The 17387-nt window shown below is 36.1% G+C and overlaps 1 protein-coding gene across 2 annotated transcripts; it reads right to left on the bottom strand.

Moving 5' to 3' along the window:
• Positions 1-378: 378 nt before the first annotated feature.
• On the bottom strand, positions 379-13595 carry LOC107809224 (increased DNA methylation 1). 2 transcript variants are annotated; one of them, XM_075235965.1, is made up of 9 exons: positions 13271-13595; positions 9289-12100; positions 6238-6361; positions 5855-5937; positions 4725-4966; positions 4162-4248; positions 2189-2288; positions 1040-1241; positions 379-924 (listed from the first exon to the last, which is right to left on the bottom strand). In XM_075235965.1, the coding sequence occupies exons 2-9, from the start codon at positions 11929-11931 to the stop codon at positions 395-397; spliced, it is 4011 nt and encodes a 1336-aa protein (XP_075092066.1). In that variant the 5' UTR covers positions 11932-12100; positions 13271-13595; the 3' UTR covers positions 379-394. The 2 variants fall into 2 exon arrangements, with proteins under 2 accessions (XP_075092066.1, XP_075092067.1); XM_075235966.1 differs by having other exon boundaries at positions 9289-12034; positions 13271-13555.
• Between the last annotated feature and the right edge of the window lie 3792 nt (positions 13596-17387).

Below are 17387 nucleotides of genomic sequence, written 5' to 3'. Positions count from 1 at the left end.
GGGTAAAATTCTAAACGAAATGCTTATTAGTGAGTGAGGTTAACCTTTTCATAGAGCTTATTAGTCAACCTTCTCATTTTAGACGAAGATAAATACATTATGTTTTGTTAAAATTGATAATTAGAGAACGACAAAGTAATATTATCATAAAAAGTACTAGATTACTAGGAATAGCGTGATGGAGTATTCTACAAGTTAAACTAGTTTCCAATGCGTCTAGGGAGAGCTAGCTGATTCTTTTTGGGGGCTATTTCTGCTTTTTCTCTTCAAGTTTTGTTCATCGGTCTTGAAATTATTCTTTAATCTCGTAGTAATTCTTTCATTTTCCTCATTTTCATTTTCCCTTTGACAAAGTCCACTAGCATTATGCACAAAAACTAAAAAATAATCAATGTCATTTCCCGTTCCCTTGCAATACATTAATTCTCTGTGACACTTCATCTAAACAAAATTGTCTTTCTTCGTGTATCTGCAAAGTATCTACTCTACAACCTACTTCCCGGTGGCTGCTAAACGTCACGACCGTTAATTCCTGAGAGAGTTTTGAGCACTCACCACGCAGCGCATGAACATCTGGGACTTCCTCTACTTGCAATTTATTAGAGTCCGACTTCCTGGTTTCAGTTTCAGGCTCTAAATATTTATGAGAGATGTTTCCTTCACAATCTTGACCGGGCTCATGAGTTTCTATATCACAAATCTTGTTTTCCATAAACCATACAGCTGATTCTTCATGGGAAGTCATGGAAAATTGACCATCAAGATTATTACCACCTTGATCTTCATTGAATTGCAAACTCTCAGACTGAGGTAGGTGTCTGACATCAGCTCCTGCATTGACATCTTGAGATGGCAAATGATGTTGAATCGGCTCAATAATGGTGACGCCATTTTCGTGGCAGGATGCTGTTTCTCCCGGATGAACTGCTTTCAGGGATGAAACATATTAGTTCCAGTTTTTAGCATCTCACCAGATTGTTGTGTTTAAAAATGAGAAGATTTCTGTGAAATTGAAGAACAATAAACACTAAGCACTCACCACTCAGTTGATCTGCCTCAGCAGCTTGAAACAAGGACTTCTTCAACCATACAGTTCCCGGGAACACCATGAGGTTGATATGACTTAGACTTTGTTTCTCGCTATCTTCTAAGGGTTCAAAGCCAAAGCCAGCAGTCCATGTTTCCACTAAACTTGGAATAGCTGATATTACAAGTTTCTCAACCTTGAAACACTTTAGCATCTAGAAGCCATGATCAAGGGAAACTGATAAGCATACATGGATAAAACATGATATTCATTGAAAGCCACAGAGTCGAGGAAAAGGTAGTGTATGTAACAAGCAAGGGATGATAAACTAGACTCAGTTCATAACCACAGAAAGTAGGCAACTTCCATCTCTCTCTCTCTCTCTCTCTCTCTCTCTCTCTCTCTCTCTCTCTCTCTCTGCTTTTTAAGAAAAAAAGGAGATTTACCATGTCAAGATAGATGATCTTTACAGACCAGATTTAGCAACTTAATGAGACTCAAGATTACCTACTATCTATCACATCCAGCTATACCAGGAACTACTTGAGATCAGAAGAAACTTTCATCAGTAAAGGAAAAATCAGTCAGAATTCTGGCACAACTCTTAACTTAGAACAATGCTAGAGTCATATTAAGTACTGCAAATTATTCCTATTAGACAAAATGTCATTTTTCTGATTTATTCGGAACTTGGTTGCGTCTCAAATCAGAAAGTTAATAATGATGAGAGTAGTCTTTGAAAAGAAAAATATTTTAAATTACCATAATAAAAATGCTTCTAGATTTATTCACTTGTCAGAAGGTACAAATCTCATATTCTTTATAAATTATGATATTTTTTTCCTTCTGATATTTGGGTTGCTAAGATGTTCTAGCTGACTCGTATCTCATGATATCTTATACACTTCTCTACCATCATATGTTTATTAGCATGTTAAGCATTTATGTTAAATAATTCAACGGTTTGTTTAATCTTTAAAATCATACACAATTTTAATGCATTTTTTGTTATTTTTTATTTTCATACTACTAATAATTAGTATTATTAAAAAATTCATGGGATTTACGCCCATTTCCCAAGGGCTTATATGCCGCCTGGCAATAAGTAAAAAACTGTGCGGGACCCCCAGAGTTCAAAACACTGTTTCCTGGTCAAATTACCTCCTGTATAGAATTCAGTAGGCGCCTGCACATTCCCTGGCGACGGTATTTACTGCATGTTGCAATAAGGGGCATCTCAGCAACTGTTACTCCATGGATCCTGCATAAGAACCAAAATTCCGATTCAGAGAAAGATTTGGCCTGATGGGAAAAAAATAAGAAAGTTTTGTCCTGATTTTAGTGACAGTTTCTTCAAACAGCCAGCAGGGTAGCCACGGACAGTGGCAGATTCAGAATTTATAAATCGTGGGAACTTCACCGATATTAGTGTAAATTCACAGTGGCACAAAAACTAAACATGGGTATTCATTTGGGTCGGATCGGTAAGTTTTTGAGTTAAATCAGATTGATTTACTAGGATTTTATGTTATAACTAGACAAACGATCACAAAACTAAATAAGTTCTGTTTACTTTAGCTTTTCACTTTATTCATTCAAATTATATTTGAGTAAATTTAGAAGAAAATATGAAAGACATTGAAACAAGTATGGCCTGTCAAATAGATAATTTGGTGAAAAGAATATCTCATTTTAAAAATATTCTTTGTTTAACTCAATTATTCACCTTTAAACTTCTTGGGATTTTTTTCTATCTCAATCTTAATAACAACTTCAACAAATTAATGGTTTAGACATACAAAGTAAATACGGAAATAGCCAAATTTATGAAGTGTTACGTTAGATTAATGTATTCCAAATACAATAGTTTGATTTCACGATGCAACTATTTACAATAAGATGAGACTAAGTTTATATTGCTCTATTTAAAATAGTTTACTTAACATTTAATAACTAAACAACAGTACAAAGTTAAAAAAAGATATTCAATAAAAGTATAAAACAAAAAGTTTCACCCTTAAACATTTAATATTACACATTATGTGTTTCACTCCTAACTATGGACAATAAATTTGATTAAGGAATTTGCTTGTAAAGTGAAACAGAAAAGGAAAGATCTTACTTCTTGAAATTTTTGAATAGAGCATGAGAAAAATAGAGGGAACGACTTGAACAAGCAGAGGTGAGAATAAGGAAAGGAATTCCCCTCCAGAGGGATTTGAACCAAGACCTTTGTAGAAGAGAGCTCTGCAAAAGCTTTCCACACTATGAGCACCCACTGGGACCTCATCATAGTGGGTGCTGTTGGTCACTTTATAGACTTTTTAAAGTATTATTTATGCATACATAAGACAATTTGGCCAAAGTCAATGGGTGCTGAAGCACCCATACCTCCAAAACATAGATCCACCATTGGCCACGGGTTGTCATAATCAATGATCGAGGATCTGGGAACAAAGTCGTAACTATAACTCCTTGTGGCATCCCCATATAGTAAATGTAGGAATTGGATAGTGATAGTTTAGGAATTCAATCAACAATTATTAATATCTCTCTTCAAAGCACCTTTCCTAATAGACATGAAGGCACCAGTTATACAGAAACCTCCAGATGAAAAAAGTTGAACATTTTTTTCTAAGAAATTCCAAAAAGAATTAATTTTCTAACAAGCAACAACCAAAAGAAACAACCTAAAATGTGTGGGCAATATGTGTATAAGCATCTGATACTAAACCACTGTCTAATCTCTCTATTTAAGCAGCCGATAGGAGAAAACACTTTTAATACTCACAAGACAAGACAAGACTTAATACATTTTGAATTGAAAGGTTTACAGTAAGAAACACTAACATAGCATACAAACCGAAAGATCAGATCAAGATGGAACACTGAAAATGAAATGTGACTTTTTTCCTTCTAAAGTTTCAATTCCAATAATGTCTAATTTTCTTCATTTTGTCCTTTTTTTTAATAATGAACAGAGGAAAACATGCTGCAATCAAAAGGTAAAAGAACACATAGCAAAACGAAAAAAGATGCATATGCACCGAGAATATCTACATTGCCTTAGAGGTACGGAGTTCATAGAATAAGCAAGATAAAGGGCAATTTCTTTCAAGATGGTAAAGAGTTACCTTATTGATGCTACAGCTACTGATATGTCATCTTTCTCCAGGATCGCTGTGTAGAATCCATGATAATTTAATCGTGCAAGTTGTGATCTGTAAAGATTTTAAGGATCAGTCTGACAGCACCACTTAAGTATCATTGTATTGTGTAACATTGATATGAACTAGTCAAATGACACCATGGATACAGGAAAAAGGTTTCCATCTGTTTTGGCTCGCTGAATCGATGAAACTCCATCCATTTGTTTGCATATTGCCAAACTCCTTAGAACACAATGCTTCAGATAAAAAATTCCTTATAAATTTGTTCTCTATCATTTCAATATAAAATATATTATTCATAAATTTATTGTTAAACCTGCCATTTAACCCTTCCATTCAATTATTTTGAATGAGAACTAAATGAATAAGAAAAGTTAGGCACAATGCCTCAGCTATCAAGTGCAGGGAGTTCAGCAAAAACCACTTATAGCTAATTCCACAAACTGCTTTAAAAGAAAGTGGATAAATAAGTGATACACCACACAGGAAAGCACAATAAAAATTGATGTCAAACGGAAATTACTCACCCCCAGCTGTATATTACATGGGGTATCATATCTATGCCTGTTCTCGGGTCCACCATGGGAAGAAAGCACTCCTCCATAATCGTAAGGGCAACTGCTAACTTTGAGTTGCATTCTGCCTTCAAAGCAATCCGCTGAGCAGAATGAACTATGTGGTCACCATGAATGCACCTCAGAAGAGTCCATGACAAGCCATCAGTCAGAAGATTAATGAGCCCAATTCGAGAGCGAAGACCTTCATATACCTGCAAAAACCCTAAGTTTCAAAAGACAACCAAAATAATTCATAATCAAGCTTGCAATGAAGTTAGTATTTATTTCAGCAGTACTCGGCATTCCTAGATTTTGTGTTCTCATCAAACACAGCACCGCCTAGAGGACGGATTACTTAAACGAACTATAGATTAACCATGTTAAAGTTTCGTAATGTTCCTTTTCTAAAGAAGTTCACATAAGGTTTGTCATATTTTCTCGTTAATCAAAATCTTGGGTCAACAGATTGAATAATATTACTCCATCATGATGCCATCCCTAATGACTCCAATTAACAGTGGGGCCACATTCAAAGCATTTTGCTAATGCATACTGAAAAACTTTCAGACACTAGGAGAACTCCAAAAACATGAACATGATCAAGTATTTCAGAACCTCAGGGAAACCATGAAAGAAGAGAAGACTAAACTGGGTGAAGTTCTTTCATGATAAAATTAAATTCACTTATCAAAGAAAAGATCTAGCAAGTGAACTTAATCCAAGGCCAGACCTGTAACTGATGTTTCAAAGCCACAGAATAGTACTCTGGCAGTAAACAAACAGAGGTTTTCTAATATTACTGTACATGGTGCAAGAATTCCTGTTCTTAGTTTAGCTGTTACTTCTGTGTAGAGTATAGACTGACTGAGATGATACATTAACAAGATAACAGTCATATCACATTCTCCACCAAGTCATATCGCATGCATAAGGAACTAATAACCATCAGATAGCATTTCAAAACTCCACATTAAAACCTTCAAAGAGACAAAAACATGAAAAGTTGATTCATTTGATGTACGCTAATTGCATTCAGGACCTACATCACTGAGCAACCTTGTTTTATAATAGCAGATGTAAAGCTGAGATGTCGACCTCACCTCCTGACAGCTTTCGCTGCAGAACCATGTATCAGAGGCTTCTCCACCTTTTGTAACCCTTAGCTTACTGCATGCTTCATGATCTGTTCACAAATCATCAAGGCATTTACTAACAGAAAAAAAACTAGGAAATTTTTTGGGAAGGAAGAAATAAACCCCCCCCCCCCCCAAAATGACACAACTAAATGTGAAAAAGACAACTCTCTGATTGAGGCTTGTGAAGTATGCCAAACTCAAAATCTTAGTATTATTTGGGACCGTGCATTATGGTAAGAAGTGAACACAAAGCTCCAATAGCAATATTCGGACATTTGAAGGCCTACAACGGGAAAAGAACAGAAACCAAAAAAGACCAATCAAGTCAAGTTCATGGGAGTACGCACATTTATGCTCACACTGTGAACATTTTAATGCACTGGAGGATCTCAATGCTTCACTATATTTAACCACGTCCCCACATTTCCGGCAAGTGCACTGTGGACAATACCAACTCCCTTCAGGAAGTTCCTGAAACAAGAAATGATAAAGTTAATCTACTAGAATCTATATCTCATGTCCAGTATCTTCAAACAAAATGAAGTACTCAATGTATCATACGTAACAAAATCAAAGGAAAACCAGGCCATATGAATGGATATGATATTTTAGAAGGAATATAGTAAATTCATGCCTTGTGCAAAAACAGAAACCACAACATCAGTAAATGAATATAGCACCCAAGGGTGTGGCATAGTGGTCAATGAAGTGGGTTGAGAATCATGAGGTCTCAAGTTCAAAACCCAATTGAGACAAAAAACATTAGGTGATTCTTCGTACCTGTTGCTGGTGGAGATAGCAGGTATCTCGTAGAATTAGTTAAGGTGCGCGCAAGCTGGCCCGGACACCACGGTCATGAAAAAATGAATATAGCACAGGCTTGTAGAGAAAAACATGGTACGATTTACGAGAATGGAAAAAAAAGCAAGAAGAACAATGTAAAACAAATAATCAAGCAGAAAAGACAATACAAGGTACCAAGCAAATCTGAATCAGAACATCAAATCACTACCATCGATTTCGTCAAAACCAGTTCAAAAGCAATGGAGCATTACGGGCATAAAAAACTACCGCAGCAACATGAGTAATACACTAATCATCTTAGATACTAGCCAGTAAGAAAAAAGAGGGTTAACTGATTTCACAGAAACGATCATATACTGGGACCTGGAAGACATGGTGATATAGGTCCATTATTTTTTGTTTGATTCAATTTATAACAGAGATTTCTTTTCCTTTTTTTTTTTTGACAAGGAATGGAGATGGTCTTCTATATGATAAAGTATAACATAAGCAAAATCATACTAGCCAAAGTATCTTTTACCTATAGCAACAAACAAGTTAAGCCGTCTTCCTTGAAGTTTAAGGCCTATATATAGGCCAAGAGTGGGTCCACACATTATGCAAGCTAACATTTTATGCTCGCTCTACGAGACTGATTTTGATTTTAACTAATTCATAATTACCACCATTATGACAGAATATGTGATTGTTAGTTTTAACAAAATGACTTGATTTTTCTTGATCATTAAGATAGTGACTTTTGCTAAAGATCAACAAAGTGATTTACATCACAACCAAAAGTTAAACACCGTCATAATTAGGAATTAAGAAACGTACCAAAAAGCTGGACAAAGATAATTCAGTTGGACTTCAAACATGGTAAATATGTCAACCAACTGAGAAGTCAATAAATTAAGTATAAGTAAAGACTGATGCAAAAAAAGGTTTCCACCCTCTTTAGTTATCCATTTGAAACATGAAAACTTCTTGAAATCCAAAAAATCAAAAGAAACTCTTAAATAAACTGAATTTGCATCAATATGCCCAAACTAACAAGTGGACCAGTTCATATTGTGGAAAAAAAACGAATCCCCAAATGACTAGGTAAAGTACCAATAGAATAGGAAAACATGTGAAAATAAGATATTTGGCCCAAAATTGGCTGAAACAACAGAATATGGGTCAGAAAACGAACTCAATCAGGAAAACCTAGATTATCACTATATAGGGCTTGAAGACACAATTTTGGAAAATCTTATAAGACCGAAATGTAGAACACAGGCTTTGGCATTTGAAGCGGGCTACGTCTCTAGCCAATAACTCATCCTCCAAGTCCCAGATCACCATATCTATGATAAATGTGTCAGGTGTGAAATAATAGTTGTCATACACGCCATCTCTTAGCTATTTCATTTGATAAGTCAATAATTTAAGCTGACTCTTTGCTATTAATTTGCTTTTATATCATCGGAAACAAATACAGTATCAGATCCAATAGAACGACCAATTAACTTATTGTGATACCTCTCAAGAAACTCGCAGACAAGCATTAAAGCAGAAGATTGGAATAGCAAATAACAAGGAAAGGAAAGCCCATTTAGGCCAAAATGAATCCTTCTCATTCCTCTCGAACAACAATGGCCTAATATGTTCATCAGTATGCTACTTATTTTTTAGAACTTTTCTTTGTGTCTAAGATAGTAGATTGAAACCTGGAACAAAATTGGGATGTTCTTAATAATTAGATCAAATTGAATCTACCACAATGGTGAGAGGGATCAAATCTAGAATTGGGATAAAATAGGAAAAAGTGCATACTCCTAGAGTTCTATAGAACTGCCTTACTTTCTAATTAAGCAAGGGCTCATAAATACACTTCAATTTTGCCAGCAAGTGAACTGTAGATAAACACAAGTTGGGACAGCCAAATAAACTTGTCAGATTCTTAAAAAGAGGCCAACCGAAGTCTTGAAGACCCAATTGACACTGAACATGTTAAACTTCATTGATTGCCAAAGATCGGCAGATCAATAATCCATCAGATCAGGGCTACCAAGACCACTTTCAACAGTTTTTAAAAAAGCTAGCAAAAAAACATGGAGAAGAATTTTGTTAAAGATTTAGTAGTTCTAGTTTTGGGCTTCCGCACTCTTCTGAAATGCATATAATACTGCTTCACCTTCAACAGATAAACGGCAACTTTGAGAGGTCAATTACTGTCTTCTTTAAAATAAACTTAGCCATCACTCTACATTGGTCACTGAGGGTGTCTAAGGAACCTGTTGCTACATATGGGATAGCCTATTTAGAAAGTTGATGCTGGTTGTTCACCAGCACTATGATAAAACACAACCGAACTTTTCAAGAATAAGACAGATCGAAAACTGTTTCAGACAAGTATAGTTTCTTCCTAGGGAAAAATACTTTCATAATATAATGTCAGCTAAACCATATATGAAACGCATGCATAAAGCATAAGACGGATCTTTGACATTTAACAATTTACAAATGGGTTAAACATAAATGTTGATCAAGAAAAGAATGCACTCAAGGCAAGATAAAATACCAAACTGGCTAGAGATGGTAAACCAAGTGAAAAGGGTCAGAAGACAAACCGGTGTGAACAAACAAGCTAGATGAAAGGTAGCTGGACAATTATCACAACATATCAACTCGCCACCATCACCACATCGCCCGCAACTGTCATCATTTTGGTCCCTTTCCTCAGCTTGGCCAGTTTGAGGAACAGCTCTTCGTGCCTTGTATTCATCTGACCAAGCCTCAAGCTGACATAAGGTAAACGGCTTACCAGACTCCATGAAAAGGTTCAAACAGGGACGATTGAGCTTAAAACCAGCATGACTTTTGAACTCAGAGATGGATAGCAGCTTGTCACAGCAATTGCAGAATATTCCATCCCTAGTTATTACGCCGGTTTTTACCACAGAATCGTCCTTCAAGTTCCGGTACTGGATCACTTCGTTTGGGGAAACAACCCCAGAATGAATTAACCAGGATAACACTGTTCTTGAGGCAAAGGTAGGCCATTTTGCTTCGATGAAGTGCTTTCCACCCTTGTTGAGGCTACGTAATAGCAACTTGCAACCGCTTTTCTGGCTCTTTCTTTTCCTCAGCGGTTTAGTTTTACCCCTTTTGTTGCCAGATCTGCATGTCTTGTTTCTAATTACAGCTGAGATTAAGAGATCGTCATCACTAAGACGACATGTCTTAAGTTTCTTTGACCCAACTTTGCGCTTACTTGTAATTGCTTTAAATTCAATATTTCCTCGCAGAGAGTTATCATTGTCAATATTCCCAGAGTTGAACTTCATGTGCACATTAAACTGACTCAATTGCTTAGAACTAGCCAATGTCTGCCTAAACTTCTTAAAATTGTTCTGTTCAGTATTGTCCTGAAACTCTGAACTACGGAAGGACTGCCCTTGATGACCTCTAGCTCTCCCCAGGTAGTCTACTAAATATCCCTTAGGTCTTGAATGTATTTGTAAGCCAGATCCACTGACTTCATGCAATCCACTCTTATTATAAGATGTACCAAACTTCTCATCTTGGCAGCCGTTAGTAAATTCCATTTCTGATAACTTTTTTGATTTCTTTGAGGCCTTCCTTTTCAAGACTGAACTTGCTGCATGAGGTATACTGTTGCTATCTTGCTGAGTAAGAACATTATTAGATCCCCCAAGCGAGCTTAGTGCATTTCCTGAACTAATAGGAACTTCAAACAAACAAGATCCAGCATGCTCACTGATGCTTTCAGACCCACAAGCTGGTAAAGGAGCTAAATCCAGGACATTTTTACCATTTTCCAAGAGTTTCCTGTATTTATTAGCATCGCCACTGACAGTATCACTTAAGCACATGGATCTTTCATTAGGATAATAATAAGATGCGCCATTCAGATATTTGCCTTCTCTCATCTGTGAGTCTGTTAAGTTGAGGGAACTTTCATCAACATACTCCTTGTGGATCCATTTATCTCCCTCAAGACTTGTCAATGCACTATCTGAGACTAAAGAAGAGCTGCAAGGCTGGTTCTGCAACAACCTCTCAGCAAACAGGTTTCCTGCAGTGCCCACAGTCTTTAACGTGTCATTTTTAATAGGAGTGGTGACCAAAGTCATTTTGGCTTTAACCGTTTTTCCTTCTTTGAGAAAGCGTAATGTTTTGTCAATGAACACCACAATTGCAAAGGGATCGAGGAGACACCAAAGACGAGCCAATGCAGAAGCTGTTTCCAAGGTATCCAGTTTTTCTTCAATCTCCATCACTGTACCAGATAGGTCACCCAAAAATTGATGCATATCAGACCACAACCTACAATCCATTTCTGGCAAAATACAATCTGCATAAGTAAACACACTCTGCCCACACAAGGTCCAGGCCCTCCAGAATTCACGGATTGGTCTTCCTTCAGGTGACTTGTAAACATACTCACCAATTCCATGAAATTTATTATTTCTTTTACGCCTTCCAACTACCCATCCTGCTGCTCTGAGCAAACGATGGATGTGGTACCGAAGAAGAGGGCGAGGGTCATTTGGAGAACCCTTAATCGTTGACAATTCAGCTTCATCCAGTTCTACAAAGCAATGGTCCCTCCACTTTGGCTTGGGTGGTCGACGAATCCCTGACGGCTTTGCGGCACTGCCAACCAACAACTTAGTTGCATAGCTCTCCTGAGAAGCAGGTGATGCAATTGCTTTACCAGCTACATCCTTCCATCCATTTCCTTCTATTTTAGACGATCTTAATTTTGATGAATCCATTTCACCAAGCATGTGACTTTGGTCCAGCACAGCGTGCCGCTTCTGCAAATACGAACTTGATTTAACACCTTGGTTCGAAGATTCAACTATATGACATAACACACTCTGAGAAGGGCAGAAAGAGGGTTGCTGTGATATATCTGCAGGTACTCTATCCAAAGAAGTTAATGGGTCAGATTCCTCTTCCACATGACTATTGGTTAGCTCTTTTTCACATGGGTCTTCTCTAGAATCCTCCTTTACGTCATGAGAATCATGAAGTAGTGTCAATGCAGAATTCTCACCACACAAATGTCCAGGTTCATCTGTCTGGTTAGTAACGTCACCCTCAAATTTGATAACTCCGGCCACAGGACACCTATTGGTACTGCTCTCATTTCCGAAGAACACGTCTGCAAATATCTGCGTCTCATTAACTGACCCATCAAATCCATCATCACGCAGACCTTCAATGTCTTTGTTGAACAGCATCTTTGCTGAGTTATAACTTCTTCACAATCCTAAAGTTCTTTGGCCTATCCTTCGTCAAATGCTAACCATCAATAAAGGAATGGAAGACCAGCACCGAGCCTCGCTACAAAATAAATATCATCGTCAGAATGATCTATAGTCTGGACCTACAATATCCACTTGTATGCTTCTGCACAGAAACACAAAATTCTCAGAAAGTCGTAGGAATGCAAGAACTCATATACATGACAAATGAGGCAACAAGCAGTTCTATTCCCACACTACAATAATGTACTTCTGAAAAATCAAATTCCAATAGCTTTTTCAGAAGGAAGTATAGAAACTTATTGGCCACAATGACTAGTGCATGACTGTTACCCGCAATATCAAAGATAAAATCATCATTTCTATCCCCAAGTCCAAAGACACGATACAAAATATCGGGGGGGGGGGGGGGGGGTTTGTATAATTAGTATGGAGCAAAGTTACAGGGACCAAGGGATACGGTGTTGCTATCTGATTCTTCAGAATTATTATAGACCACAGTGGACGTGCAAGCCTCACCTGTTACGGAAACAAGGCTTGATCATTATCAAGCAAAGGATGTCATCTAAGATGTGTTCCACTTCTTGAAAAACTAGATAGTGTAACAAGCTTAGTCCTGTGAGAGGTGGCCAGCTGTGGTAATAATTAAACATTGGAGGAGCAGGATGCATTTGAAGCCAAATGAGGCAACATTAAAGGTTTAACAAACAGTCGGGTTAAGCAAAACTTATTATCTCCTAATAATAGATCTAGCATCAACTCATGGCATGGAATCAGTGCATCAAAATCAAAGCTTTCTCTGTTTGAGCAGTGGCTTCGAAATCAAAAGTAGACCCTTTTTCCTTTTTTTGGTGAAGTGTTAGGACTTTAGAGAATTTGATAATCAGGAAAAATACTTAGATACTAGTACATTTCCTAATTTGATGCATTTTCATCATAAGTGTACACAGCTGTCCAGAATTGGAACCTCGCCTTTATATACATCCGCAGAAACAGAAAAACACGTGGAACTATAACTCAAATCTAACAAAATGCGCATTGACAGTAAAAAAACTAACAACAAAAAGAGGCGGCAGGAGCAAACCGCTAAGAGTAAGCTAACAGAAACGAAAATGAACGAAAAGGAAACAAACAAGTAACAATTTCAACTGTAATTCAGTAAATTGTATGTAAAAAGGCACAAAATTCAGAAAGTTTCCGGATCCAAAAAGGCGCATCTACATAGATATCAAGTGCTCGATACGCAAAAATAACAAATCCGCCATCGGCCATCGCGTCACATGCAGGAGAAAAAGGGAAAAAAGGTGAAAATGACCTTGTCACAGCATTTCGGCGAAGCATATTAGGGTTTTTGGACGGTCCGTTGCGGTTAAGGACGAAGAAGATCTGAAGATAAGGTCGTTAAAGGTAACAATAGAACGCCGTTTAGCTTCATATTGTCATACCAGTCACGAGTAGAGGAGCGAAGGTGTGAAAGGATTTGGCTTTCGCTTCGGGAAGACCGAATCGCGCTCCAAAGTACAAAAGATAGACACCATTAACAGCTGCATCCACTTTCTTCTCTCTTTCTCTCTCTACTCCTTCCGCCATGTGCGTGAGTGACATTATATACTGTTTACCCACTTAGCATTTGTTTGTCTGTTTCTTCAATTTTACACTGCCCAATTATTTTTTAAAAAAAAATCTACCGCTTGCTTCCATTTTTTCTCCGTTTGAGTTTTGTGTTTTTACGAATATCGAATTCTTTTAACTGCATATTTGCATGGGCAATCTTTCTTCTTCTTAATGGATAAAAGATAGGCAGATAGATTGACTTTGTGCATTATGTCTGTTCTATTTTTATACTTAGCAAGAAGAAGAAAATTATTTTCTTTAAATCCAGTTTGAGTTCTGAATCTAAATGTGATAGTCAATATATAGATTTTCTAAGGCTTTTATTTGTATTAATATGTCTCTAATTATAAGATATTGTATCTTGATCTATACATTAAATAATACGTAATGGAAACAAGTAATAACTAAATAATTCAAATAATAAATATTATATTCACAAAGTATAGAATAAGTATTAATTTACATGATGTTGTATAGATTGTTTCTTCCATGAATCACGCTCTAAAAATTAATGGCGGCAGCATATTGTAAAATTAGTTATATCTCAAAAGTTAATGTTTATCTTAATTTAAAAAAAAAATTCTCTTTGAAATATTATTTACATCTACTTATAAGTTAGTAAATTATTTTATATTTAATAGAGCCAAACTAGCCATTACTAGCCGTTATCTAGACGTTTCCTATATAAACATGGTATTTGAGAGCTAAAGACACACTTTCTAATATAACTTTCTGAATCATCGTTTCCTCGTATATGCTGGGTTTCTTTCTTGAGTTTTCTGCTAGTTTTGTTCCCAATTTTATAACCGGACGAGCTTGTTGAATCATGGGGTATACGCCTAATTTTATTTATCACTGTGTGAGCGAAATATTCTTAAGGACAGTGTCCTTGACACGCCTCAAACTAACTTATATTCTCCCTAACCAATTTTTCCAACAATCTTAAGGATATTTCCATATTTTTTTTATTATGGAGAATCAAATTTGACGATGTCCAAGTTATTGTTCTAATTTTGAAAATGGGACCTACACTCAAGTTTGCACAATAGTCTTATGGAGAATACTACTTATGGAATTTTGATGAACTTTAAAGACATACGGTAATATTCTCCCGTTGATATATTTTTTGTAACATTATATCTAAGTGTCAGGTATGCATAATTGAACTAATATATATCTATTCAATATTTATTCTTTCATGATTATTCTCGTGAGAATATAATAGGCAGATAAACTTTGACATCAGGATGATACATATAATGTCCTTTCAATTTTAGATGTGTTTATAGTTGTACATTATATGCTTATGTGAATTTGTATTTGCAATTTTGTATGTGCATTTTGCAAAGTGAAAGATACTGCACTGATTTTGTAGTTCTCTTGGTCTAGAGTGTTTTAAATATTCTCTTTTAACATCTCGAAGAGGCAATGTGATATTAGTTATGTCGGTAGTTGTAGAATTTTCTAACATGTCAAGGGGACAATTTGTTTATGTTGCTTGAGATCACGAGAATAAATGGTATTTACATTTATATACTATTGTGATGACCCAAAATGTCATCTTTAAATTTAATAATTAATTCTGTATTCTAAGACCTCGAAAAAGCACTTTTTATCATTCCTTGACTTGAGTGCGCAGTCCATAAAATTTTCTGAAAAGTTTTTATGTGAAAATAGATTAAAATATTAATTAGAGCTTTAAAACTCAACTGAGTTGACTTTGGTCAATATTTTGAGCAAACGGACTCGGATCAGCATTTTGACAGTTCCGGTAGAACCATATCGTGAATTGGGACTTGGGCGTATGCCCGGAATCAAATTCTGAGGTCCCTAGCCCGAGATATGGAATTTTGAAGAAAAATTAAATGTTTAAATTCAAATAGCGATCGGATGTCGAATTATGTGCAAACGACCCCGGAATAGAATTTTGATGATTCCAACAGCTCCGTATGGTAATTTTGGACTTAGAAGCATGATCGAAATTTTATTTGGAAGTCTGTAGTGAAATTAGGCTTGAAATGGCTAAAATAGGAATTTAAAGTTTGGAAGTTTGACCGGGGAGTTGACTTTTTGATATCGGGGTCGGAATCGAGTTTTGAAAAATTTCACAGCTCTGTTATGTCATTTATGACTTGTGTACAAAATTTGAGGTCAATCAGACTTGATTTGATAGGTTCCGGCATCGAATGTAGAAGTTGAAAATTTTTAGTTTCATTAAGCTTGAATTGGAGTATGATTCGTGGTTTTAGCGTTGTTTGATGTGATTTAGAGGTTCGACTAAGTTCATATTATGTTTTAGGACTTGTTGGTATATTTGGTTGAGGTCCCGAGGGCCTTAGGTGAGTTTCGGATGGTTAACGGATCAAAAGTTGGATTTAAAACAACTGCTGCAATTTTTCCTTTATGCTGGAAATTCTGGCCCAAAATCGAGGCCCAAAATTGAGCTCCCAAAAATCGAGCTCCCAAGATCGAGCTCCCAAGATCGAGCTCCCAAGATCGAACTCCCGAGATCGAGCTCCCAAGATCGAGCCCGAGATCGAGCTCCCTGATCGGACTAGACAGATTTGTAAGTTATAAAAACATAGGCATTTGACCCATTTGCCATTTTTGACAAACTTGAGCTTGAACAGAGGCGACTTTTGACATATTTTCAAGGAAAGACATTTGGGGTAAGTGATTCCAACTCGGATTTGGTTTATATACACAAATATATCATTATTTTTACCATTTAATTAGTGTTTTGAGATTGAAATTTGAAAAAATTTAGAAAATCTCATAGAAACAAATTTTTGAGATTTCGGTATCGATTAGGAGTCGGATTTGAGTAAAATTGGTATGGTTGGACTCGTAATTGAATGGGTTGTCGGATTTTGTGAGTTTCGCCCGATTCTGAGGCGTGGGTCCCACGAGCGATTTTTGAGTTAATTTTGGATTTTATTGAAAAATATAGTATTTTCTTATGAAATTGATTCCTATAATTTTTGTTAACTGTATCAAATTAATTATGACGTCGATCGGAGTCGGAAAATTGAGGAAAAAGTATAATACTTGGTTAAATTAGAGCAAATTGAGGTAAGTGACTTGTCTAACCTTGTGTGGGGGAAATTTTCCCTAGAATTAATATGAATGTGATTATTGAAATGTGTTGAAAGTCATGTACGCGAGGTGACGAGTGTGTACACGGGCTAAATGTAAAAGATTATATTTTTAAATTGTGTAGATCATTGTTGCACATTTATTAAATTATTTTATCTTGTTATATTCTTCATCATTTATCTGAGATATATACTTTAAATTTGTTTGACCTTTTTCTGCTAATTGTTTTACCTGTTTAATTGAAACTTGATTTCTTTTACACTGTGCATTATTTGAAGGTTGATTTTCTTTAAATTAAATATTATTAATATGAATTATTTGATATTTTTAAATTTGATATTGCAGCAACGTATAAAAGGTTTTGAAATATTATTTTTCTGAATATTTTTTTAAGATTTTTGGCACTCATTGTGATGGAGCCGTGAGCTCTTTATTGTTAAAAAATATTATTGTTGGATTATTTTGGCATGAGCCGTGAGCTCTTTATTATTGAAAAATATTGTTGTTGATTTATTCTTGGAAAAATCAAAATATTGGGCACTTGAGGTACAAATTATGATATATTGTGATATTGATACGCATGCGGTGGTATAAGGTATGGGTATTGAAACGCATGCGGTGAGATAAGGGTGGCTTGATACGCGTGGCTAGTAGGGGTGACTACTAGAAGTCATGCGGTGTGATAAGGGTGGCTAAAACACGAGAGGCTATTTCGGGAAAAA

This window comes from Nicotiana tabacum, chromosome 2 (assembly GCF_000715075.1).
Source record: "Nicotiana tabacum cultivar K326 chromosome 2, ASM71507v2, whole genome shotgun sequence".
NCBI classification, from domain to species: Eukaryota; Viridiplantae; Streptophyta; class Magnoliopsida; order Solanales; family Solanaceae; genus Nicotiana; species Nicotiana tabacum.
The sequence above is the reverse complement of the archived record's forward strand: the minus strand, read 5'-3'. Positions and strand labels throughout refer to the sequence as shown.

What these genes read in the sequence shown, in the direction of transcription:
- LOC107809224 (XM_075235965.1), bottom strand. Translation starts at nt 11,931, where the DNA reads ATGCTGTTCAACAAAGACATTGAAGGTCTGCGTGATGATGGATTTGAT. An exon ending in TAGCTTGTTTGTTCACACCG is followed by an intron (nt 6,362 to 9,288) that starts GTTTGTCTTCTG and finishes TTCTTGTTTCAG; the next exon opens with GAACTTCCTGAAGGGAGTTG. An exon ending in TTCACAGTGTGAGCATAAAT is followed by an intron (nt 5,938 to 6,237) that starts GTGCGTACTCCC and finishes ATTTGTGAACAG; the next exon opens with ATCATGAAGCATGCAGTAAG.